At 39.8% G+C, this 27418-nt stretch overlaps 1 protein-coding gene across 10 annotated transcripts in view; it reads right to left on the reverse strand.

Moving 5' to 3' along the window:
* tns1a (tensin 1a) overlaps positions 1–27418 on the reverse strand; it is a 121779-nt gene that overhangs the window by 62065 nt on the left and 32296 nt on the right. For 8 of the 10 annotated variants that reach the window (XM_042725727.1, XM_042725729.1, XM_042725728.1 and 5 more), the window contains one exon: positions 17064–17178. In XM_042725727.1, coding sequence (XP_042581661.1) covers positions 17064–17178 — 115 coding nt within the window. Of the gene's footprint in view, positions 1–17063; positions 17183–27418 lie in introns of those variants that run through there. The other 2 variants (XM_042725734.1, XM_042725735.1) reach the window with 1 other exon arrangement.

Raw genomic sequence — 27418 nt, forward strand, 5'->3', positions numbered from 1 at the left:
GTTTGCCTTCAATTTCAATTTCGTTTCACTCGACATTGTGCCAGTAGCTGATGCTATGGGAAACAACTTTTTCTGAATAATACCAAAGCACTGGTCAATGACATTCAAGCACACCATTATATTCCATATCAAACAATTAATCGCAATTAATTGTTTCCAAAATAAAAGTTTGTGTTTACACAATGTGTATATACTTTGTATATACTATATTAATGTACACACATCCATGCAAATATTTTTAAAATATATACATGTATGTGTGTGCATTTACATAATAAATATACACAGTACCCATGTTACAAATCCTTTCCATGTACTTCCGTCCGATCGCCACCAGAGGTTACTGTTCCTGTGGCTCACTGGTAGAGCATTTCGTTAGCAGCGCAAAAGGTTGTGGGTTCAATTCCCAGGGAACACATGTTAGGTGAAAAATGTTAGCCTGAATGCACTGTAAGTCACTTTGGATAAAAGCGTCTGCTAAATGCATAAATGTAAATGTACTTGTCCATCATATTGACTCTGTCACTACACAGACTATTACACGTCACCACAGACTACATTTCCCATAATCCATTGCACTGTTTGCACACAGCTGTAACCAATCACTCACACACTATATTACACTCACTCAGATCCTTCTCAAACTGCAGAGTATTTTAGCACATATCACTCTTCCAGTGATAGCTACATTACATGAAGCGGTTCCCTCAAGCACTGATCCAGAGGGACCCAGCAGCTGCACAGTCATTGACGTGGGATGCAGCACTGAAGCAAGTCCGTCAACCAGCTATGTAGGTACAGATGCAGTGGCCACAACTCTTAATCTACAGTCTGGCAAAAGTTCCATGAACATAGAGGAACCATCACTCAATAAAGAAGTAGAAACTGATGTGGTGTCCCCTTCGAGTGCTCTGCCAGTTGATCCTTCTCTCTGGCCGTCTCAACTAACAGATTCTGATCGTCTTGAAATTGTACAGAGAGGACCATATAAAGTAGAATCAGATTTTCCTTTCCCCAAAGACAAAGATGGACAAGGTTTTAATAGTTTACAATGCTATCGCATACTCACAAATGGAGAGAAAGTGATAAGAAGTTGCCAAATATTTTCAAAGCAGAAAAACTGTGTTTTGTTTTGCTTGTAAACTCTTCAGTACCAAAGACACAAATCTGTCAGGGGATGGTTTTAGCGACTGGTCCAACCTTAGCAAGACTCTCTGAAGTCACGACAATAGCTTCGACCACACACAATCTATGTTGAAATAGAGGGAACTTGAGATGCGTCTAAAGAACAAGAAGGCAATAGACCATCAAGAATTAACTCTCCTGGAGGCAGAGAGGAAAAGGTGGCGAGATGTCCTCACGTAGTTTTAAATTTTTTGGATGAATTTGGGATGAGGTGGTGTTGTTTTTTTGTGCCTTCAGATTGTCTCTATGAAGCAAACAATGGCAACTTTCTCAAGGAAGTCGAGCTTCTTGCTCTGTTTGATGGAAAATCATCTGTCAAGAGTCAAGGACAAAAGCACTCGCACACATTACCTTGGACAACAAATCCAAAATGAGCTGATACAGCTCATAAGCAACAAAATACTGAAGACCATTGTGTGCCATATTCATCAGGCAAAGTACAATTCCATTATTCTTGACTGCACCCCAGATACAAGTCATAAAGAACAAATGTCAGTCATCTTGCAGACTGTGGCCTTGGAGCCAAAGCCAGAGGTTAAAGAATACTTTTTAGGATATGTAGAGGTCTTCGAAACCACTGGCTTGAATCTGTCAAATGTGATACTGTAAAAGCTTCAGGAACTTCAGATTCCTTTTGAAAATTGCAGAAGACAGGCCTATGATAATGGTGCTAATATGAAAGGTAAAAGTCAAGGAGTGCAGGTGAGACTGCTGAAGCAAAACCCAAGAGCTTTGTTTGTACCTTGTGGAGCACATTCAATGAATCTTGTGATAGCAGATTCAGCAAAGGCATCTAAGGATGCTGTTGGCTACTTTGGTTATGTGCAGAAACTCTTCACATTCTTTTCAGGAGCTACACAACGATGGAACAACTTGTTGAAGCATGTCCATCTCACATTGAAGTCTTGGAGTGATGTAAGATGGGAAAGCAGACTTCAAAGCATTACAGTTGTCAGACACCAAGTGAAGGAAATAAGAAATGCTCTCATTGAGGCAAGGCATGCTGTGAATGATTCAGTAGCCAAAGTAGAGGCTCAAGCCCTGGCAGATGAAGTGGCTTCATTTAGGTTTCTGATATGCACTGTTGTATGGTTTGACATCTTAACAAATATTAATTAACCAGGTGAACAAGATGCTTCAGTCTAGTTCAATGTTACTGGATGTTGCTGTTCGACTCATTGAGAGTGCAAAACATTCTCTCTTGAAATACAGACAGACTGGATTTGTGGATGCTCAGTCAACTGCAAAGGAACTCTGCGAGGCCCTAAACATTGAGCCTGAGCTTAAGGAGAAAAGGCTGAGATGCACTAAAAGGCATTTTGCCTACGAGGCTGCAGATGAGCCCACCAGTGATGCCCTCAAAAAGCTTGATGTAACATTTTTCAACAGTATTGTGGACTATGCTTTGGCATCACTTCAAGAGAGATTTGAAATTTTTACTCAGGTCAAAGAGAGATTTAGAGTTCTGCTTGATTTCAGCTAAGTTCAAGTGATGTCGAAAGAGAATTTACAGAAACACTGCACTGAGGTAGAGAAGACACTGACTGCAGTGGGAGAAGGAGGTTCTGACAATGATGGTCAAGAGCTGGCTCAAGAAATCATAGTTCCTCCCACAGTTGCCACCACTCAAAATGGCTCTGGAGATGCTATCATTTCTCCATAACAACCACCTACAAGAGTTGTACCCAAACCTTTGGACTGCGCTGCTCATAGCAGTGACGCTCCCTGTAACTTGCCTCGGCTGAGCGAAGTTTTTCTAAAATGAAGCTCATCAAAACATACTTGCGCTCATCTATGGCACAAGAGTGCTTGAGTGGTCTGGCAATAATCAGCATCAACTCTGAATTAGCAAAGACATTATCGTATGATGAGCTCATTGATGACTTCGCTTCCAGAAAAAGCAGAAGTGTGCCTTTGTAAATTTTGAAGTTTGGAATGCTCTAGCAGATGACATATATAAGTGCTGATTTTTTATTCAATTTATTATTGTTTATTTTAATAACATTTAATCTTTAAAAATCTTTTATTTAATGTGTAATTTTAGTTTGTATTTTTTGCTGTAGAGCTACAATTGTTAATTCTAAATAATACAATTTAAATACAATGTATTTATTTATTTACTTTTATATTTAGTTAAAGTTTTATTTTGACCCCTATAGTAGTTTTTTTTTTACTTCCTGTTCCTACTGCCCTGTTCTTGGATTAACCCATTGTCTTGCTGTTTCAGACTGTGTTTGCACTTCGCCTGGACTTTTGTTCGTGTTATTGGATTACCCCTCTTGTTAAGCCTCCCTCTGGATACTGTTCGTTGATCAAAGACCCACGCAAGCCCTAGGAATATTCTTTGTCTTGCCTGTAATATCCCTGTGTTATCTGATCCTTGCCTGTTTATTGACCACGCCTTTGTAAATATAGCCTTGCACATGGATCCACACATCTCATGTCTTGTTCGCCCCATAACAACCCACACATATTAAATGATTACTTTTGTTGCAATTAATCATTTGACATTCAGAGTTGGTTTTGCTGTTCAGCAAAAACATGCCCATTGTTACGAGCAGAATTAAGGGGACTGTACACCATATGAGAAGCGCAGCGCCGCGCCATGTCTAGGACAACAAAGCAAATGGAAAGCGAAAGCACAATCTATATTATAGCGCTCTATAAAGCATACAGACTTTAATCAAGCCACAGAAAGACAAAAGCTGTGCTGAAAGATGCACAATACACAATTTTCCAGCCTAGGATGAAGTTTTTTTGTACATCAACAATAATTTGGGACAAATATAATGGCATTCAATGGAAAACTATGTGAGTGGCAACGGCAGGATTTTGAACAGTGTCCTAAGTCGCTGCAGACAGTCAAAGAGTGTCACCACCAGTGTTCGTACATTCATAGAAAACAATGTGTTTGAATTTTAGTCCGGTGTGCAACCCCCTTTAGAATAGCCTTTTAGCAAAGTGTGCTGTAAAAAAATGTTCCATCAGCGGATCTTGATGGAAGCTATCACAGCCTGCCATTTGAGCTCTTACGTTCAGTGGGCTTGTCAGTGCTCTAATAAGACAAATCTGTGGCATCAGTGAAAAGGGTGATAAATAGGCAAGTGCTTTTGGTTGATGTTCCTTGCTTGGAGTTTGGAGCTGACGACCTTCATTTTATTGCCCAGATAGGGCTATGTGCCTAAACTGCAAGGCACGATTGTATATTTCTCCCCATAGCTGGTCATGTTACAATGCATAAAATAGGACAAAGCTGGAAAAAGTATCACAGGTTCCATATATATATATATATATATATATATATATATATATATATATATATTAGGGGTGAGAGATGAGACACGAGACTGGGTTCATGAGAACGAGAAAGAAATTTAAAAAAAAAAAAATCCTCAATACTTTCCGTACCCACTGTATATATATTTTTTAATATATATATATATATATATGCGTGTATGTGTGTGTGTGTGTGTGTTTAATATATATATATATATATATAGTCGTGGCCAAAAGTTTTGAGAATTACATAAATATTGGAAATTGGAAAAGTTGCTGCTTAAGTTTTTATAATAGCAATTTGCATTGCATTGTTTCTTCCATTGTTAACCATGGTGACCTGCAAAGAAACGCGTGCAGCCATCATTGCGTTGCATAAAAATGGCTTCACAGGCAAGGATATTGTGGCTACTAAGATTGCACCTAAATGAACAATTTATAGGTTCATCAAGAACTTCAAGGAAAGAGGTTCAATTCTTGTAAAGAAGGCTTCAGGGCGTCCAAGAAAGTCCAGCAAGCGCCAGGATCGTCTCCTAAAGAGGATTCAGCTGCGGGATCGGAGTGCCACCAGTGCAGAGCTTGCTCAGGAATGGCAGCAGGCAGGTGTGAGCGCATCTGCGCGCACAGTGAGGCGAAGACTTTTGGAAGATGGCCTGGTGTCAAGAAGGGCAGCAAAGAAGCTACTTCTCTCCAAAAAAAAAAAACATCAGGGACAGATTGATCTTCTGCAGAAAAGTATAGTGAATGGACTGCTGAGGACTGGGGCAAAGTCATATTCTCAGATGAAGCCCCCTTTCCGATTGTTTGGGGCATCTGGAAAAAGGCTTGTCCGGAGAAGAAAAGGTGAGCGCTACCATCAGTCCTGTGTCATGCCAACAGTAAAGCATCCTGACACCATTCATGTGTGGGGTTGCTTCTCATCCAAGGGAGAGGGCTCACTCACAATTCTGCCCAAAAACACAGCCATGAATAAAGAATGGTACCAAAACACCATTTGGCTACAGTTGTAGTATTCTTCTTGTTAAGCCACTCCTGAACCACAGACAACATCAGAGGTGTCTTACCTGGGCTAAGGAGAAGAAAAACTGGACTGTTGCCCAGTGGTCCAAAGTCCTCTTTTTCAGATGAGAGCAAGTTTTGTATTTCATTTGGAAACCAAGGTCCTAAAGTGTAGAGGAAGGGTGGAGAAGCTCATAGCTCAAGTTGCTTGAAGTCAATTGTTAAGTTTCCACAGTCTGTGATGATTTGGGGTGCAATTTCTTCTGCTGGTGTTGGTCCATTGTGTTTTTTGAAAACCAATGTCACTGCACCCGTTTACCAAGAAATTTTGGAGCCCTTCATGCCTGATTTATTTTAACTGCTCTGTGTACCCATAAATACACACTGGCAACATGTGCACTATCTTCTCTAATACATTAGAAGCTGTTGCCCTCATCAAATTGAAAAAGGTTAGAGAAAAACTTACTATGCCATGGTACAACAGTAATACCCACTCTCTCAAGAAAGAAACTCATAGTTTTGAGTGCAAATGGAGAAAAACTAACTTGGAAGTTTTTAGAATTGCATGGAAAAACAGTATGTCCAGCTACAGACAGGCTCTAAAAACTGCCAGGGCTTAGCATAACCAAAACAATCCAAAGTTTTTATTTAGCACAGTGGCTAGATTAACAAATAACCAGACACCACCCGATCGAAATATTCCCTCACAGTTAAACAGTAATGACTTTATGGCAGGTTATTTGCACAAAGTGTAAATAGACACTCCTTATGTTTTATTCGATAGTAAGCGCAATTCATACAATACATTTAAACTGAGCTACTTTAAGACCATCTCTGAAGTTTCTACCATGACTCTGGTGTTCTTAAACTGGTTCTTTCTGTATATGTTGATTGACAGATGTCTTGTCCTGTCAGCGGTGAGTAATCCCAAACCAATGGCGCTGTCTCAAATTATGCCTACCTCTTCTGTTTTTTTCTGACTTGTTATTTTGTTTTCAGATTTGTTGTTGTGTTTTCTGACTTGTTATTTTGTTTTTTAGATTTGCATTTGCAATTTGTAATTTGTTATTTTGTTTTCAGAATTGTAATCTGTTTTGCACTTCTCAGCCACCGTAGAAATCACAGACGCTGCATTTGAACGGACATGGAGATGCATTTACACATGGTTTAATGCAGGACATGAATGTAACCAGTGGCTACCAGAACATTAATAATGTTTTGATATTTTAAACATAAATGTTGAATACTGATAATTCAAATGATTATTATTATTTTTTTAATGAAAAGATACTTTAAATGTGAAATCAAAACTCCCAGTGGTTGCAAGTCACTGTTAATAAGTGAGTCATTTCGACTGAACCGAATCATTTAAACGGTTGGTTTATTCAGGGGGGACAAACAGCGTCATGTTGCTCAGAGATGGAAATTGGAATTACATTGTTGGTGAAATAGAGCAAAAACACTCAGTATTGTGTCTAAAATGTGTCTTAATTTTAATCTATTGTTTATTTAACTGCTGTATAAAATCAATATCACATTAATAATCATGATGCTTTTTGGTGGAAAAAAACGTCAGTCCTCGCGTGATTAACTATGAAATTACATAAATATATAAATTTCTGCCCCCTTATCTTGAATCATGCAGTGAAAGAATGCATACTGGTCTAACTTACTAGTTATCTAAACTTTAGCTAACTTACATTGTAGCTCTCATGAGTCATGAATGTTTGCAAGACAAATTAACTATATTTGCCTTTTGTCTTTTGGATAATTAGCTGTAAATTCGAGGCACAGGTAGCTTAGTCTTTTGTTCATGACCACTCAGCTTAGTTTTTTTTGTGTTTTAATCGTAAATTATGATTTTGTTTTAGTTCAGTGGTTTTAGGGTTTTTTGTGGTTTGTTGTTTTGTTTATTTATGTGCGCTACACTGCCGAAGACGCGGAAGGGAGAAAGGCATCGGAACTCAACAGAGTCTCAGCATTTCCTGACCCGATCTGATATTAGGTTTTTTACTTGTTTGACAGGGAAAGCTGTGCGCAAACAGAAACACACGCACACATATACATGATTTTTTTTTTAAATAAATAAATAAAAACAGAAGAAAGGGCACTTTCTCTTGAGGAAGAAAAAGGGCAGGTGCTCAAGCCCCCTTTGATGTCTAAGTGTGCACGTGGCTGGGCAAGTGCCTATATGTGTATGTAATTGTGGTTGTGTGAATTCTGGTTGTCTGTGAGAATTCAAACAGAATGGGACCCAGTGAGACTGAGTGCCTAGCCGCTATGGCCAATATCAGCTCATGCTACATCACAACATCATACACAGATATGCTGCAGTGAGCACGTAACACACTTCTGCAGTTGAACAAATAGACATATAGAACCCAGATTCCCCAAAGCAGATCTAGACAGGTGGTGCTGGGAAGGGAGAAGGTGTCAGAGAGAGAACTCTTGCATTGAGACCAGCTTATCAGCAAAGGAAAATTCAAGGCAAAAATGTTAAGTGTTAGATGAAAAAAAGAGTGAAAAAGATACAAACTGATCGGCTGACAGATTAAGGACCTGTTATCTCAAACCATGGAATATTTATTGTGACAAGCTAGCAGGCCAAAGACCTATCAGCATGCACCATGTAAAATGCTATAAAAATAAATATACATTTTATATATATATATATATATATATATATATATATATATATATATATATATATATATAAAGAAAAATAATAATGTTAGTCATATATAATTATTTACCATGTTATTATGGATATGACAAGTTAGTAGGGTTGGTCTTAGTGGACTAGATTTGCTTATGCTGCCGATACATAGCAAGTACAAAACTGTTACAAAACTGCTAACACATGCACAGACATGCACCAGTTAGCATGTCAACATGCTGCTGTGGTTGCAAAAATACACACTTGAACATAAAACACAACCATCATCAACCCCGCTCTAGAGAGCCATGTGATCATTATGCAACTACTATTTCTAGTGTCTGAAAAAAGACTTATAGCAAGCATTTGATCAAACAGAATTTAGAGTTGTTTTTGTTTGGTTGGTTGTTTATTTGAGATTAGTTTAAGAACATTTTTATAAGGTTTTTAGAATAGATTTATATGAATATGATAAGTAGTTTATGAATAGCTTACTGGAAAATGACCAGAAATGATGCATGACTTCTTAAATATTACAAGTAGTGGGAGCAAGAAAGCTGACTGACTACAGAGACCTATCAGCTTCTGCCATGTAGCGTTAGATTGAATGTGCATATATAATTTACATAATAGTTATTTTTTTGGTTGGATATTATTGTATGGTGTTATACTAAAAAAAAAAAAAAAAAAAAAGAAAAAAAAAATTGTACACTGCTGTTATAGAAATGCTTATAGAATAAAATAATAATTTTTTTTGAGTGTACATGATTTTACAAGTTCAAAATTAAGTACTATTATTAGTACTTACTAGTATTATCACTTTTAATGCTACACAGAATTAAAAGACTCCTTGCCTCTGTTTCTAAAACACTGCACTACAAATGACACAGATATCAGTATACATGACCATACATGAGATTGAAACACCATGGACAGTTCTAGATCGTTTAACAAACACTGTAAAGTACTGTTTAATTTGTATCATTGTATCAAGGTCTTTCTGAGGGCTAAGCTCCCCTAAGGATGATCTTTTAGGTAGGTTCTAGGAAGGTTTCTTAAAGCATCTTGGAGACGTTTACACAGTTCTTCTGGATTTAGTCTGTCTCAGTTTATTGTGTTTTTTTCATGTTATTCCATTCCAAATTTCCACTGGATTATTACAATTAATGGCAAAATGAATGTTTGGAAATGTAAACGGATATTTCCTACTGACATACTACAGCAAAAGATAGAAATAACTGACTTAAAACCATTTATTAGCTGATGAAAATACTAGTGTTCTAATAATTTTGGGCCCAACTGTATGTCAATAAAAATAACACTGCTAGATTATTAATAATACATCATCAATATATATATAAAAAAACATTATTGAAATATGTTTGTTCCCTTTCAAAGTGGAACTTCAGCACTGCCTCAGCGCTGACATTATAGAGATGCCTCTTGTGTTGCCACTGTCTGAAGCATGTGTGCAAACATGCCAATTCAACTGCCCGATGGCAGAGATGACAGAACACCTACATGTACGTCATGGAATCCTCAGCTTCTTTGTCATCAGGAACTATGTTTGTTGTGCGTGTGCAAAGAACTCAGTGTGTGTGTTTGAAAAACAATGTATCAGACTAGTCTGCAAAGTTAAGAAAGTGTGTCATGCCATGCAAAATATACATTTCAGCATAGTAATCAGAATCAGAATCAGAATGAGCTTTATTGCCAGGTATGTTTACACATACGAGGAATTTGTTTTCGTGACAGAAGCAGAAGCTCCGCAGTGCAACAGAATGACAGAAACAAAAAACACACAATAAAAGAATAAAAAAAATACAAAAAATACAAATCAGTAGATAAGGAATGACAATATACAAATTGACAATTGTATGGCAGATATATTACGAGCAGTTATGTATGTACAGGTATATTATGTGCAAAAAAAAATAATAATTTAAGTGTACACTAAGTATGTGTGTTAGATAATAAGTATATGTGTCTGTAAATATAAATAGTGTAATGTGTTCCACAGTTATTGTCAAGTGTTCATTAGATGGATTGCCTGGGGGAAGAAACTGTTCCTGTGTCTGTCTGTTCTGGTGCTCAGAGCTCTGTAGCGTCGACCAGATGGCAACAGTTCAAACAGGGAGTGTGCTGGATGTGAGGGGTCCAGAGTGATTTTGCCAGCCCTTTTGCTCACTCTGGATAAGTACAGTTCTTGAATAGACGGGAGGGTTGTACCGATGATTCTCTCTGCAGTCCGGACTACCCTCTGTAGTCTTCTGAGGTCAGATTTAGAAGCTGAGCTGAACCAGACAGTTACTGAAGTGCAGAGGACGGATTCAATGATGGCGGAGTAGAACTGTTTCAGCAGCTCCTGTGGCAGGGTAAACTTCCTCAGCTGGCGAAGGAAGTACAACCTCTGCTGGGCCTTTTTCACAATGGAGTCAATGTGAATGTCCCACTTCAGGTCCTGAGAGATGGTGGTGCCCAGGAATCTGAATGACTCCACTGCAGTCACAGTGCTGTTCATGATGGTTAGTGGGGGGAGAGCAGGGGGGTTTCTCCTGAAGTCCACGATCACCTCCACTGTTTTGAGCGTGTTAAGCTCCAGGTTGTTGAGATTACACCAGACAGCCAGCTCTTTAACCTCCTGTCTGTAAGCAGACTCGTCACCATCCTGAATGAGGCCGATGAGTGTGGTGTCATCTGCAAACTTCAGGAGCTTGACAGAGGGGGTCCTTAGATGTGCAATCGTTAGTGTACAGGGAGAAGAGCAGTGGGGAGAGAACACAGCCCTGGGGAGCTCCAGTGCTGATTGTACAGGTGCTGGATGTGTATTTTCCCAGCCTCACTAGCTGCTGCCTGTCTGTCAGGAAGCTGTTGATCCACTGACAGACGGAGGTGGGCACAGAGAGCTGAGTTAGTTTGGGGAGGAGGAGGTTTGGGATGATCGTGTTGAAGGCCGAGCTGAAGTCCACAAACAGGATTCTCACATAAGTCCCTGGTCTGTCTAGGTGTTGCAGAACTTAATGCAGTCCAATGTTTACTGCATCGTCCACAGACCTGTTTGCTCTGTAGGCAAACTGAAGAGGATCCAGTAAGGGTCCAGTAATGTCCTTCAGGTGGGCCAGCACCAGTTTTTCAAATGACTTCATGACCACAGACGTTAAAGCCACAGGCCTGTAGTCATTTAGTCCTGTAATTTTGGATTTCTTTGGGATAGGGACGATGGTGGAGCGTTTGAAGCATGAAGGGACTTCACACAGCTCCAGTGATCTGTTGAAGATCTGTGTGAAGATGGGGGCTAGCTGGTCAGCACAGGATTTCAGACAAGTGTTGAAGATCTGTGTGAAGCCTGGTGCTTTTTTTTTTTCTTTTCTGCTTCCGGAAGACCTGGCGCACCGCATCCTCGCTTATCTGTATTGCAGGTGTGGGGGAGAGGGGGGATGCAGGAGGTGTGAATGGTGAGGGCGGTTGTTTGGAGAGGTGTTCAGGACGGGTTGCAAGTGTTGTGAATGGTGAGAACGGTTGTGTGGAGAGGTGTTCAGGGCGGGTTGCAAGAGGTGTAAATGGTGTGAACGGTTGTGTGGAGAGATGTTCAGGGCAGGTGATGGGTGTTCTTTCAAACCTGCAGTAAAACTCGTTCAGATCGTCTGCCAGTCGTTGATTCTCCACAGTGCTTGGGGGTGGTGGTGTCTTGTAATTGGTGATCTCTTTCAGACTTTTCCACACTGATGCTGAGTCGTTGGAAGTGAACTGAGTCCTCATTTTATCAGAATAATTCCTCTTTGCCACTTTGATCTCCTTTTCCAGTGTGTATTTAGCCTGTTTATACAAGACATTGTCCCCCTTCCTGAAAGCATCTTCTTTGGCCTGACGGAGCTGACTGAGTTTTGCTGTGAACCACGGTTTGTCATTGTTGTAAATTAGTTGAGTCCTGGTAGGAATACACATATCCTCACAGAAACTGATATAAGATGTTACAGTCTCTGTGAGTTCGTCCAGATCAGTGGCAGCAGCTTCAAAAACACTCCAATCAGTGAGGTCAAAACAAGATTGTAAATCCTGCTCTGCTTCATTAGTCCATCTTTTTACAGTCCTTACTACAGGTTTAGCTGATTTTAGTTTCTGTCTGTAGTTCGGTATAAGATGAACCAGACAGTGATCAGAACGTCCCAAAGCTGCTCGTGGAACAGAGTGATATGCATCATTTATTGTGGTGTAACAGTGATCCAATATATTACTGTCTCTTGTGGGACATGTAACATGCTGTCTGTATTTTGGCAGCTCACGGGAGAGGTTGGCTTTATTAAAGTCCCCAAGAATGATTAAAATGGAGTCCGGGTGTTGTTGTTCTGTCTCTGTGATCTGATCAGCGAGTTTCTGTAAAGCCAGACTTACGTGCGCTTGCGGAGGGATGTAAACGCTCACCAGAATGAACGAGTGAAACTCCCGCGGCAAATAGAACGGCTTGCAGTTAATGAAGAGTGTTTCTAGATCTGAGCAGCACATCTTTTTTAACACAGTTACATCTGTACACCACCGTTCATTGATGTAAAAGCACGTTCCGCCGCCGCGCGATTTCCCCGTTGATTCTGTATCGCGGTCCGCTCTGAACAGCTGAAAGCCCGGCAGATGGAGCGCGCTGTCCGGAATAGCGTCATGCAGCCAAGTTTCCGTGAAACACAGAGCAGCAGAGTGTGAGAAATCCTTATTTGTCCGAGAGAGCAGAAGGAGTTCGTCCGTTTTGTTGGGGAGAGAGCGGAGATTTGCCAGATGGATGCTAGGCAACGGCGTTCGAAATCCGCGTTTTCTGAGTCTCACGAGCGCGCCAGCTCTTTTTCCTCGTCTGCGCGTCCTCTTGAAGCGTGTGATCAGCGCAGCTGCTCCACCGACAAAAATGTCCAGCAAAACATCAGAATAGTCGAAAACCGGTAATATATCGGGAGATGTGTGGTGCCGAATGTCCAGCAATTCGTCGCTGGTGAAACTGATTGCAGGAATATAACTAAAGACAGGACAAACTAACAAAAACACAGAAACAACTGCAGAGCACGTCACGGAGGCAGCCATCCTGTACCGGCGCCAGCGGGAAGAATCATAGCAGATCATATACACAAATTTTGTATTATCTGTTTAGAATCAGTGCATGCTCACACAGCTCTCAAGGGGGCTGGCTGTGCGCACTTTGCATCAAACTGGTTGAGCATGGGCATGTGAGGATGCATCATATGGAGGAATTGCTTGCTGTTGGTGCAGGCTGATATTGATATGCTTTCCTTGTATTTATTAAGGGAAGGCACGGGTAAAGAGCCTAGGCTTTACTACTTCTCTATTCCCCCTTTCATTTGCAATATTTGAAAAATGCTGTTTAGAAGTTACTCAGACTGACACAACAACAAACGTGAAGCCAATCAGTATTAGGGGCATATAACAGTTGAGGAGAGAGAACAAGCAAGATAGAGTTTTGATGAATATGACTGGAAATTCAGCTCCATATGTGAGTAATACGGTTAAGTGTCATTGATTGTCTGGAACTGCCGTGCTGTTGGCGGCTAACAACAAACTCTTGTTTGTATTTACTATTGTGTACTGTACATTAATTTTTTTGTGTCATTCGTCCATCATCTGCACTTTACTTTTTGTGAAGCATTATTTTGTTGCGCATCTGCTTATGATTAACAGACATGCACTCTTGCATTCCGTGTGTAATGGAGACCAGGTAGTGAGATTTGGGCAGCTAAACTCTGATTTCAAGAGGTGCACTAACGACTGTTAGAGATTGTGGTGTTTAGCGATCGGAGTTCAAGACTGACTCAGAGCAGGGCGGTTTTGGAGGCTTAGAAATGAAGAGGGGGTGTGTTTGTTTGGGTTGATTTCAAATATCAACAATGTCCAGCAGTATTTTGAGAAATCACTTTTTGCCCCTTTAATATTATCCTTTCTCTACCTGTAGTTAATAAGTGCATAAAGGGAGAAAGGCCAATCATGTCTCTTACGTTCCATTCCCTGATCTGCCGTTCTCTTGGTGGAGGTAGCACTGATGTGTTTCTTTTGTATCACTGTTAGTATCCCCCTGGTCTATCTGTTCCCCTTATCTAATACAAGTACAGAGGTAGTATCTATGTGCTTTCACCGTTATCACATACAAATGGAGTTGTACACATGAGGAGAATGTGCATTACTGCCACTTGCATCCCACTTCCTCATCTGTTGCCTCTTCAGTATGTACCTGGATGTGATAGTATGGACATGGTGGGAACTATGTTAACACCTTTCCTAATGGTTCATTAGGAGTAACAGAATGACAGAGTATAAAAAAGTGGACATAGTTGCATGAGCGACTGACTCTCTGTCCTCCCATCAGCACTTTGGCAGAAAGTGAATATGTGTCTATGTCTCCTAGCTAGAACTGTAGGACTACACTGGAAATACATTGGAAAGCCAATGAGGGTCATATGGTAGAGAGTAGCTGAGAGAGGCATTACAGCTCCTCACTCTCTCAATAGCCTTCAATAGTGTACACTGGAGGTAGTCCAGCCCATTCACTAGGACATCTGACTAACAGGTGAAGCACTTCCCTAGGGTTTCTGTGGCAAATGTCTTTCAACGGAAGTAGCAGGTGTCGACTAGAATTGTTCTTGATTCTTTGCTGATCGATGATGGAAGAGCATAAGAGTGTAGAACTGCTGTAGACAATTCACTCTCTGTGCTCATTTGCCAGATCCTCTGAAAGTACTTTTGCCATTTCGAGGAGACTTGAGGATAGAGCAGACAGCTGAGAGAGGCAGCAAATGTGCTAAAACTCAGGCAATTAAAGCACAAAGAATTTACAACATTATATTACAATAGAGTTCATTATAATGTCTTGTATTGGCTTGGCAAACTTGAACTTACCTATTAACTACCATTTGTCAACAAGAAGAGGCTTAGTCGATCAAAATTTTATTAGTTGCTTAGTGGCAGGAAAAAAAATCCACAGAAAGTGGCAAAGTCACATAGTCCATGACGGACAGATTATTAATAGCTGGTCAGTGTGGTAATTACAGTACATCGGTCGGGACAAGCAAACGTTTATTTCGTTCATCTCAACGCAAAGGTGGCTTATCATCTGAAACATGTAAGTAGTAACATCATTACATGGCTGCTTGCTTTAATGTTAACCTAGAAAAATGTGCGCTATTCAAGTGTTTGTGCAAATTGTGCGAAGTTGAACAGTAGCAAACTTACTGCATGAAAGTTAACTTGGAGGTGCCGGCATGATCATTTGCATTTAACTTAAAATAATCGGTCACAATTTATTTTAAGGTCCAATTCTCACTATTAACAAACCATTAACTACAACTTTTGTCTCAATAAACTATTAATTTGCTGTTTATTAATAGTTAGTAAGGTAGTAGTTAAGTTTAGGTATTGATTAGGAATGTATAATATGGTCATACAGAATATGTGATTTATATGTACTAATAAACAGCCAATATGTTATTAATAGGGATGCTAATAAGAAAATAGTTAATAGTGAGAACTGGTCATCAGGTTGACGTTGGTATTGGACATCAAATTAACATTGATATAAGATGTTGAATTGACACTGAATTTTGGTCACCCGACGTCACAACCAAAATGTAACCAAATATCAACGACTTATGACGTTGTGTGCCAGCTGAGATTTCAGTTTATGGCACTTTGACTGTTGTAAACTCAGAAAGTGATTCACTAATGTCAAGGCTATAATCTGTTTGGTTAAGAGGCACACATTATCCTAGCTGACAGTTATGCTTTCTCCAGCTATAGAGTTTGGTATGTTCTTATGTAATAAAATATCTGCTTGTACATTTTTATGAAACAAATGATAAACATTTAATAAGATTTAATCACTGAAAGATTAGTTTTGTTGGAATCAAATAAAGTTCTTTAAAAATGCTTTACATTACAATAATGCTCCAATGACTAGATTTACTTACGGTATTTGGCATCAAACTAAACTCTCTTGCAAACTTTAGGAGTTTCTCTTAAAAATTACAATTTATGCGTGGAGAGTAGGCTATTTAAATCAATCCCACAAGGTAATTTACTAAGTTTGGGGTAGTCAGCTTATGGTATTTGCACCATTATTTAATGCTGAAAAACTTTTAGTTTAAAATGTTTTACCCTATTTTGCACCTGTGTTGTTACTGTACATTACATGCACCGGATTATGATCGGCTATGCTCATTTGGGACTGTACAGTAATTTGCACTGCTCTTCATAGATTCCATTATTCATCATTATGGAAATAAGCTGGCTCCATCTATGTTCTTTTATTTTCACATTATTAGTAGATTTTCATTGTTATTAGAATTTTTCACTCTTATTGCCACTATTATGGGATTGCACTCTAACACTTATTTGCACTGTTTAGAAAATCTGGCCCCAGATATTTCTGGGTGTTCTGCTGTGGTTGACGTTCTGTTCTGCATCAATTTTAATAAAATTCACTGTATCACAAATGTTGTCAATTAGAAGAAGAAAGAAAAAAAAAAGAGGAAACAGGCAAGGACAGTGTGATGATAAAAGAAACAAAAGATTAATAGGTGGCTAGTGAGTTAGTCCAGCTCTGTGGTATTTTGGTCAAGCTACAGTAGCTACCCCACTTCAATCTTGTATGTCTGCAATCCAAAGAGGCTTCTTTTTTTGACACTAGTTCCTACAGTAGGTAATGTAACTTTTTGTTGGTATGGCTAACAGTTTGTGCACAGACATAAATATATTTAATAATAAATATTGGTGTTTTGTTGTTTCACATTGTTTAAATAAACAATTAATATCAAAAACATTAATTCAGTAACCAGCCGTGGATAACCAGAGTTAATTAACAAAGTCCCTTTGAGAAGATATCCAAGGAGAGGTGCTGAAGCCTAGTATATCAACAACATATTAGTAACTTAATAAAATCTGTTCTAATGGCAGTACTGACCTTTGCAGACCAGGCCCTCCTTCGTCAAAGCCTGCTTGCATACTGCACAACTCTTGGCCTTTTTAAAGGACTTAGCCTTGAAGGTGTGGGAATGAACAGCCTCAAAATCTTCTGGCTAAAGAGGCAAAGAGGGAGAGAGTATTAGAATGTATTCAATTAGCTAAACAAGTCCTTCATTGTTTTAAGTCTTACAAAAAAATATCACAGATAATTTGAAGTGATTGTAGACTTAGATGGTAATATTGTTTTATTTTTTCATTGTATGACAGAAAGGACGTCAACATTAATGTTCCACACAGACAAACATAGTAACCGTTTCACACACACAAACATAGTACACATGTATTAAGTTCCTGTGCTGCAAAGCCATTTGGTCAAGGTAATGAAAAGTGTGATCCTCAGCATTTTCAGCTGTACTATCACCCTAAATCTTAATGGCTTTTGTCACACATTGACAAGACCATTAAGCGCAGGGCAGCACAGCCTGGCATGGGTGACCTTGGCTGTGGAAAACCAGAGAGAAGGGTGGCTGGACACTCATTGGACATTCACTAAAATAACTCTTTGCTAAACTTATGACCATAAAGCATAGCATTTATTCAAAATGGGAAAGATTTCAGTGACCTTGAAGAGAGGCATGTACATTTATATGCATCATCAGGGGTCCAAACACATGTGTGAAGAACATTACCAAACAAGCCATATCTACAAAAATGGATCCTGTGTATGCTATGCATACAGGTGTTTTGCCTGTTTTGTCAAACTGTCAAACACAGCTAAAAACATTTAACTTTTTTTCTTGTTAATCAGGAAAATGGCCTAGGAGGAGTTAAAAAAAGGTTTTCAAGTTCACAATGGCAGAAAATGTTTCTTGAACAGTAGACAACCTTGAAGCATAGTCAATTATTAAAAGAGGAATTAAGATTCTAGTCCAGTACACAGCGTCATTCAGGCATCCTATATGTATACTGAAAGTTTCAAGACAATGATTAATTGATTAACTGGCTGCTGAAGATTAACATGCTTTTTCAATCAAGTAGTTGAGAAATAATTTTTTAGCTGGTGGTAAGACAAAAAACAGGTGGAATTTGCATCAATATTAATTAATGGAATGCCATATGTGTCAGTCTCCTTGTGCACATAAAAAATAGGGCTGGGTATTGAAATGTTTTATGAATTGATTCAATTCTGATTCACAAGCTTTTGATTTGATCTGATTTAAATATCTGTTTGTGTGGATATGTATCAGGTGAAGTACAGTACATGTAAGTTTTTCTTATGGAAAACAATATCTCAGCTAATATACTGTCTTGTTTTCATGACAGATTTATTCGAACCTGCTGTCACAATCCCAGTTTTGTGTTCCCCTGTCTTGTGTTTAGGACTTTTTTGTTGAAATGTTTCTCCATTCTTATTCTTCCGCTTACCTTTTCAGTCCCCTTATGTTGGGCATACACTGTACAATTTCAGCAACATTTTTGTTAAAGGGGTCATATGATGCTTTTTTAAAGATCATTATTTTTTTTGTATTTGGTGTAACAGAATATGTTGACATGCTTTAATGTTAAAAAAAAAAAAACAACAACATTATTTTGCAAATACTGTACTTTATTGTAGGTCCTCTATGCCCCGCATCTCTCAAACGCATCATTTTTTTACAAAGTCCCTCCTTCTGACAAGTGCAGTCTGCTCTGATCGGCCAACTGACCCAGTGCATTGTGATTGGCTGAACACCACAAGCACTCGTCGGAAATGTAATGCCCCTTTCCATAATCGCGAGCTTCATCTTTCAAAATAAATGTAAAGACTTTAATGTTAATAATGTCTTTAGTTTTACGATCAGTTTAAGCCCGAAAGGGAAACAGAGTCGCATGGCAGATGATGATGCTTGTATGTGTTTGCAGTACACAAGCCACGGACGGTTAAGTAGAGCTGTAGTCAAGTCCAGCTTTGTCGAGTCCAAGACAAGTCCAAGACCAGGACTAGTCCAGACCAAAGTCAAGACCGAGTCCAAAGAGGTTCGAGTCCAAGTCAAGTCCAAGTCCAAAAGTTTTGAGTCCAAGTCAAGACCGAGTCCAAATGATAGAAAAAAAGGATCCTCTTAAAGACCACATAATTAACTATTGATAATGTATGTGATGCGAGAGACAGCAACCTTAAGGAAGGTTAAGGAAAACAGTCTGACACCATGGTATAATGAGCACACCCGCACCCTAAAGAGAGCAGCCCGGAAAATGGAGCGCAGCTGGAGGAAAACAAAACTAGAGGTATTTCGTACTGCTTGGAGGGAAAGTAACCTATCCTACAGAAAAGCATTAAAAACTGCTAAACCTGATTACTTTTCGTCTGTTTTAGAAGAAAACAAACATAATCCCAGGTATTTATTCAATACAGTGGCTAAATTAACAAAAAATAAAGCATCAACAAGTGTTGACATTTCCCAACATCACAGCAGTAATGACTTTATGAACTACTTTATTTCTAAAATCGATACTATTAGAGATAAAATTGTAACCATGCAGCCGTCAGCTACAGTATCACATCAGACAGTGCACTATAGATCCCCTGAGGAACAGTTCCACTCATTCTCTACTATAGGAGAGGAAGAACTGTATAAACTTGTTAAATCATCTAAACCAACAACATGTGTGTTAGACCCTATTCCATCTAAGCTCCTAAAAGAGGTGCTTCCAAAAGTCATAGATCCTCTTCTGACTATTATTAATTCCTCATTTTTATTAGGATATGTCCCCAAAACCTTCAAACTGGCTGTTATTAAGCCTCTCATTCAAAAACCACAACTTGACCCCAAAGAACTAGTTAATTATAGACCGATCTCAAATCTCTCTTTTCTGTCCAAGATACTAGAAAAGGTAGTATCCTCACAATTATATTCCTTCTTAGAGAAAAATGCTATCTGTGAGGATTTTCATTCAGGATTTAGACCGTATCATAGTACTGAGACTGCTCTCCTTAGAGTTACAAATGACCTCCTCTTATCATCTGATCGTGGTTGTATCCCTCTATTAGTGCTATTGGATCTTAGTGCTCCGTTCGACACTATTGACCACACCATTTTTTTGCATAGCCTAGAACACTTTGTTGGCATTAATGGGAAGTGCATTAGCATGGTTTAAATCGTACTTATATGACCGCCATCAATTCGTAGCAGTGAATGAAGAGGTATCATATCGATCACAAGTGCAGTATGGAGTACCTCAAAGCTCAGTACTAAGGCCGTTACTCTTCAAGCTTTACATGTTACCCTTGGGAAATATCATCAGGAAACACGGTGTTAGCTTTCACTGTTATGCTGATGATACTCAGCTCTATATTTCTTCGCGGCCCGGCGAAACATACCAATTTGAAAAACTAATGGAATGCATAGTCGATATAAAAAAATGGATGACGAGTAATTTCTTACTGCTAAATTCTGAAAAAAAGAGGTGTTAATTATAGGACCTAAAAGCTCTGCATGTAATAACCTAGAACGTTGTCTAAGACTTGATGGCTGCTCTGTCAATTCTTTGTCATCAGTTAGGAACCTGATAAGAAGCCACGTTTCTAGCATTTGTAAAACTGCATTTTTCCATCTCAAAAATATATCTAAATTACGGCCTATGCTCTCAATGTCAAATGCAGGAATGGTAATCCATGCGTTTATGACCTCAAGGTTAGATTATTGTAATTGTTTAATGGGTGGTTGTTCTTCACGCTTAGTAAACAAACTCCAGTTAAATGAGCAGCTAGAGTTCTTACTAGAACCAGGAAGTATGATCATATTAGCCCGGTTTTGTCAACACTGCACTGGCTCCCTATCAAACATCGTATAGATTTTAAAATCTTGCTTATTACTTATAAAGCCCTGAATGGTTTAGCACCTCAGTATTTGAATGAGCTCTTGTTACATTATAGTCCTCCACGTCTGCTCCATTCTCAAAACTCTGGCAATTTGATAATACCTAGAATATCAAAGTCAACTGCGGGCGGCAGATCCTTTTCCTATTTAGCGCCCAAACTCTGAAATAACCTACCTAACATTGTTCGGGAGGCAGTTTAAATCTAGATTAAAGACCCATCTCTTTAACCTGGCTTACACATAGCACACTAATACGCTTCTAATATCCAAATCTGTTAAAGGATTTTTAGGCTGCATTAATTAGTTAAACCGGAACAGGGAACACTTCCCATAACACCCAATGTACTTGCTACATCATTAGAAGAATGGCATCTACGCTAATATTAGTCTGTTTCTCTCTTATTCCAAGGTCACCATAGCCACCAGATCCAGTCTGTATCCAAGTCAGAGGGTCACTGCAGTCACCCGCATCCAGTACGTATCCAGCCCAGATGGTGGATCAGCACCTAGAAAGGACCTCTACAGCCCTGAAAGACAGCGGAGACCAGGACAACTAGAGCCCCAGAGACAGATCCCCTGTAAAGACCTTGTCTCAGACGACCACCGGGACAAGACCACAGAAAACAGATGATTCTTCTGCACAATCTGACTTTGCTGCAGCCTGGAATTGAACTGCTGGTTTCGTCTGGTCAGAGGAGAACTGGCCCCCCGACTGAGCCTGGTTTCTCCCAAGGTTTTTTCTCCATTCTGTCACCGATGGAGTTTTGGTTCCTTGCCGCTTTCACCTCTGGCTTGCTTAGTTGGGGACACTTCATTTACAGCGATATCCAGTGGCGGACTGGGACAGTAAATCAGGCCGGGAATTTGACTCCACCCCAGGCCACCTCTGTTGCTGCAGTCACCACCACCCTATTCATGTGTCCACCAGACTGCTAAACTTTTAGGCTAACCCTGTTAGTTCCAGTAACGGGTAGATTACCATACATAATATGAATGGATAAATAAATAAACCCTCAAAAACTCACTAGGAATACATCATCTATATCATCTTTCCCTGAATCCCCCTCTCTCTCACTCTGCACATATAGTTTCTCTGCAATATGAAATAAGCACTTTCAATAATCTATATTAATTGTGCAGCCATCAAATGTCCCCATGATCACAGTCCTACTACTGATGATCTTATAAATCATAAAAGCACATATTGTTCAAAGAGTATAGCCAGCACGTTTAGTTTTGCTTATAGGTTAAACTTTACCTGAAGGTTCCTGCTCTGACTCAAAAGCTGAACTGTCCACTCCCTCTTGTTCCACAGCAGGAGCGCTGTTGCTTCCTTCTACACCTTCAAAATAAATAAATAAACATAGGCTACATGTTGTAGGCTAGAAATGGAAAATCTAAATTTCTGGTCAAATTTGGTACTAAAAAAATTCTGTGTCCCCATATGTAAAACAGTGTGCTAGTTTGTCATTAAGATGCTCTTTTAAAACTTCTATCATTATATATGTTTGTATTATTTTTTTTTAGAATAGTTTTTATATATTGTAAGTAGCTTTGGATGAAAGCGTCCGTCTGCCAAATGATTACGTAAATATAAGGGGTGGAACAGTTCAACTTTTTCACGGTTCGGTTTGTTTCACGGTTTTAGAGTCACTGTTTTGCTACCGTTGTATGTGCTATGTTTATGGAAAAACTATACTATATATATATATATAAAATATATATTTTATCATATTATTAAGAATATTCTAACTACAAGCAACAGCACAAATAAATACAATAGAGTAAAGATACAAATAAAATAAACTGACTTTCAGGGTTTTTTAGGTAGGTATAGCAGTTTTTAGGTACAGAAATTGAATAAAGTAATCAAATGTATAACAGCATTGCATTTTGGACTATAAATTAAAGATTATTCTTTATTAAAGTTACAAAAGCTGTTCAGTCAAGACCAGTGAGTGATTTATTTGTTGTTGCTGTTCGATTAATATAAAGACTGTCAATTTAAAATAATGCACTGATCCAGTGTTCGTATTCGTATAGAACAAGAGTGAATGGTTTGTCCGCGGGTTTATTTTCTTTTTATTATTTTTTTTTTCATCGCTGTTGTTGTAATGTCTGGGAAGCCAGAATGTTCATCCATCAACAGGAATATATTAATTGAACCCTGTTTGTTTTACATGTTATTTATAGTAAACCATATTACAGATGCTTTGTCAGATTTAAATTGAACAGCGCTCCCAGCGCGTGCCGAACCGTGTGTGGTGGAGAACCGAACAGTTCGATTTTTTTCAGTGAACCGTCCGACCCCAGACAGCAAGTAGTTTCGGCCCAGATCTGGCCCACATGTGGCCCGCATGGATTTCACGTGGGCCAGATGTGGGCCTGATCTTGGCCAACAACATGTTGCTGTCTGGGGTACCCCTAGTAAATATAATGTAAATGTAATTCTGACCGACTTGCTCCCTTACTAGCGAACATGGCTGGGATTTTGCATCAACTTGCTGCGTCTGTGGCCAGGGCTTTTCTCCTATTTATACGTTCGTCTGCTCCTCCTTTGCTTTTACGCTCCATTTTTTGCACGGTTTTCTAAGATGAAGCATGCCTCTGGATATAGCCAATTAGGCAGTGCTTCGCTGATGTTGGGTCATGTGGTGGTGTCATTTTCACTCTGCGATTGCCTGATTCGTAGATTCATAAGTCCGTCAATTAATTCGCAGTTGCATACCAGCCTATTGCACGTCAGCTTGATCGACTGCACAGCGGCAGCCGGCAGGCCAGAATGACCATCAGGCCACCGGGAAATGTCCCGGTGCTCCCGATGGCCAGTCCGCCCCTGGGGATATCATTGACTTGATTGCAAATTATTGCACAGATACAATTTAAACTGAACTGAGCTGCATGATGACATCACTGAATTCAATGATGAACTGCCTTCAGCTGTCATTTTGCATTATTGACACACTGTTTTCCTAATTAATGTTGTTTAGTTGCTTTGACGCAATCTTTTTTAAAGCGCTATATAAATAAAGGTGACTTGACTTGACTTGACAACATATCTCCTATTCTAAGAAAATAATTTTACAATATTATTTGTAATGATCAAAAAGTATGTGCGAAGTAACAACTCTGTAGGACACGGGTCTCCAAACTAGATCCTGGAGGGCCAATGCCCTGCAGAGTTTAGCTCAAACTGTCCTTAAAAGACCTATCTAGAAGTTTCTAGTGTGTCTAGTAAGAGCTTGATTAGCTGGTTCAAGTTGGTTTTAATTAGGGTTGGAGCTAAACTCTGCAGGACACTGGCCCCCTAGGACCGAGTTTGTAGCTGTAGGATAAAATGATTTTTTATGTACTTTATTTACATTTAATTTACTTTATAATGCTGCTGTTTGCTGACATCATGTCTGTGGTCAAAAAATTAAATGACTGATACCTTGGCGCAGCGCACACACGCAAAGCTCGGGATATGACGCATGCGCACGGATAAAGCTAGTAGGGATACGTTTAGCACTTCTGGGCATGCGCAAATAAATACAGCCTAATTTGTCACATTGTACAACATTAATTAGTATTTCATTATTGTAAAGGGTAAGTTTAAGGCTATGAAGGTGTAGACGTTAATAAAACACAATCTAACAGGTAGAAAATTAAATTAGAAACATTTAAACATTTCAGAACGCAGCAAATGCACTGCTGGTCATGTGACAAGAATCAACAAATCAGCTTCATCCTTTCCCGTAACAAAATTGAAAACTAAGCCAAGATGGAGAAACAGCTGATCATAGCTGTACAAGGATAGCCATTTTTAAATGAATTTATTAGCAGAGCTACTGCAAGGGATTTTTAGTGCTGGAAATCCATTTATCCTTTGCTGAAACTTCTGCATCTTCATGGAGAGAAGGTCATGGTTGCTTAGCAACGGCAGATGCCACTGGAGCACAAGCATAGAGCGCAGGCTACAGAGTGCTTTGGATAAAAGGGAAAAACGGTGTGCCTAGCGTTTTCCACATGTTTTCAAGTGCGACATGCAAATGTGGTTTTGTTTTTAAGGAGAAAAAAGCATATTGCTGGACTCAGTCGAGACCAACGAGAACATTTTGCGAGTCCAATGACCAAGTCCGAGACAGGTCTGAGTGAAAACACCAACGAGTACGAGACAAGTTCGAGATGATAGAAAAATGTCTCGAGTCCGGATTCGAGTCTGAGACCGGACTCGAGTACTACAGCCCGACAGTTAAGACAGCTGACTCCACTGTGTCGCCCTCTCTCTCTCTCTCTCTCTCTCTCACACACACACACACAACACGCAAAACTCCACATTTGAACAGTCAATAGCAAATACTTTAATCACAAAACATACTTACAGTAGCTGTTTCATAAGTGCCAGATTGTCGTAGCAAAGTCTGAATTACCTCCTCTCCATTTATCGAGCTGCAACTTGACTGCTCACACTATACATGTGAAATAAACATGTGGGACCCCCTGAATCCAGAACTGTGTGGCCTCCATCGCTTCCACCCAAAACTCATGCCATGTCCCCATGGTTTCGCTTCTGTTTTCACACAGGTGCAGTGAGGGGAAAAACACTGCTTCAACTGTCCGGTACTCTCACGAAGGGCAACCAAAATTTCTGACAGAAATCCATTAGACCAACTGATTGCTAATCGCTTCTCGTACCCCCTGTACACTGCATGTCAAAAAACGCACAAAGTTGAAATTTGATGTAGACTGACCCAAGACGAACCCACAACACAGATGGTGGGTTGAGGGGCTGACAGGAAGCAGTGACAAAGGGGCAGAAGATGGCGGGGCTGAGAAAGCAGTGGTGATACGAGGAGGCAGGAGAGGGAGGGTGTTCCGGGATCCGAGATCGTCACTCCCAATACCGGAGTGCAGCGAACAGGGGAATGACCTCTGTTGTCGTGGTAGGACACACAGACAGTTCAGGGCAGACAAACAGTTCAAAACTGGCCTCCATGGTTGTGATGGGACAAACAGACAGTTCCAAGCAAGACAGACAGTTCAAAACTGACCTCCATGGTTGTGATGGGACAAACAGACAGTTTCAAGCAAGACAGACAGTTCAAAACTGACCTCCATGGTCATGACGGGATAGGTAATTCGTAAATGGCCTCCTTGGCCATAATAAAACAGGCAGAGAGTTCAGATGATGACAGAAGAAGACAGGGTATATTAGAATAACAGTCTATTAATTCTCCCGAGTCCTACTTCAGCTCATCCTCAGTGGTGGTATGGTGGGCGGGGCTTTCCACTGTGCCCTCGCTGTCTTATCCACCATCGTGTGCATTGTTGCCGGCTCTCACACCTGGTCAGACGTCATGTGAGGCTCTAGGTCTGGGGTGATCCTCAGCTCTGTTGCTCTCTCTGGCAATGACTTGTTGGTCGCAGTGAGCTTTGGCTCTCTGTCTGCGGTGGACTCTGGCTGATCCTTTGGACAGCGGGGTGATGGTGGGCTGGGCTCTGGGTCCAGAGTGGGGCTGGTGTTGTTGTCCGCTGATCCGGCAGTCATAGATGAACCGCATGAAACCAGCACCCACTCCACATACTCTGCAATGCTCCCTTGAGGACCCTCCCTGAACAACTACGCACATGTGGCAGTGTTGAAGCCCAAGCATAGGAACGTGCATAAGTGCACTTACATAAAAGGCAAGGTTATTGAGATAAGCAATAATGTTTCAGTTCCATTGACAAAATCTAGTACCTTGGCCATTTTAGTGTGAAGGTCTCTTTAAACACACTCATATGCATGAGTGCTCTGATAGTGCACAACTCAGTAGGCCTTATGTCCAAGATGGGGCTGAATCCACTGTTTTTATCAGGGCCTGGGCAGTATCCTGCTACGCTTCCATATAATGTGACAGTAACAAAGCAATTTGTGCTTTAAACAAGGCAACCCACTGCTTGGAGGCTCATACTATGAGAGTCAGGAGGAGTCAGGAGGATTCTGAAATGTTTTTGAGCATGTTTACATACAGATTTATGCCTACGTACAGTATGTATATATGTACAGCTATATATATATATATATATATATATATATATATATATATATATATATATATATATATATATATATATATATATATTGACCTAACAAGCTGGTAAATGTGCTTTTTTTTCATGCTCTAGTCCTCCACATTATAGTCCTCCACGTCCGCTCCGTTCTCAAAACTCTGGCAATTTGATAATACCTAGAGATATCAAAGTCAATTGCGGGTGGCAGATCCTTCTCCTATTTAGCGCCCAAACTCTGGAATAACCTACCTAACATTGTTCGGGAGGCAGACACACTCTTGCAGTTTAAATCTAGATTAAAGACCCATCTCTTTAACCTGGCTTACACATAACATACTAACATACACTAACATACACTTCTAATATCCAAATCCGTTAAAGGATTTTTAGGCTGCATTAATTAGGTAAACCGGAACCGGGAACACTTCCCATAACACCCGATGTACTTGCTTCATCGTTA

The sequence above is a fragment of the Cyprinus carpio genome, chromosome B6 (genome assembly GCF_018340385.1).
Source record: "Cyprinus carpio isolate SPL01 chromosome B6, ASM1834038v1, whole genome shotgun sequence".
Taxonomy (NCBI): Eukaryota; Metazoa; Chordata; class Actinopteri; order Cypriniformes; family Cyprinidae; genus Cyprinus; species Cyprinus carpio.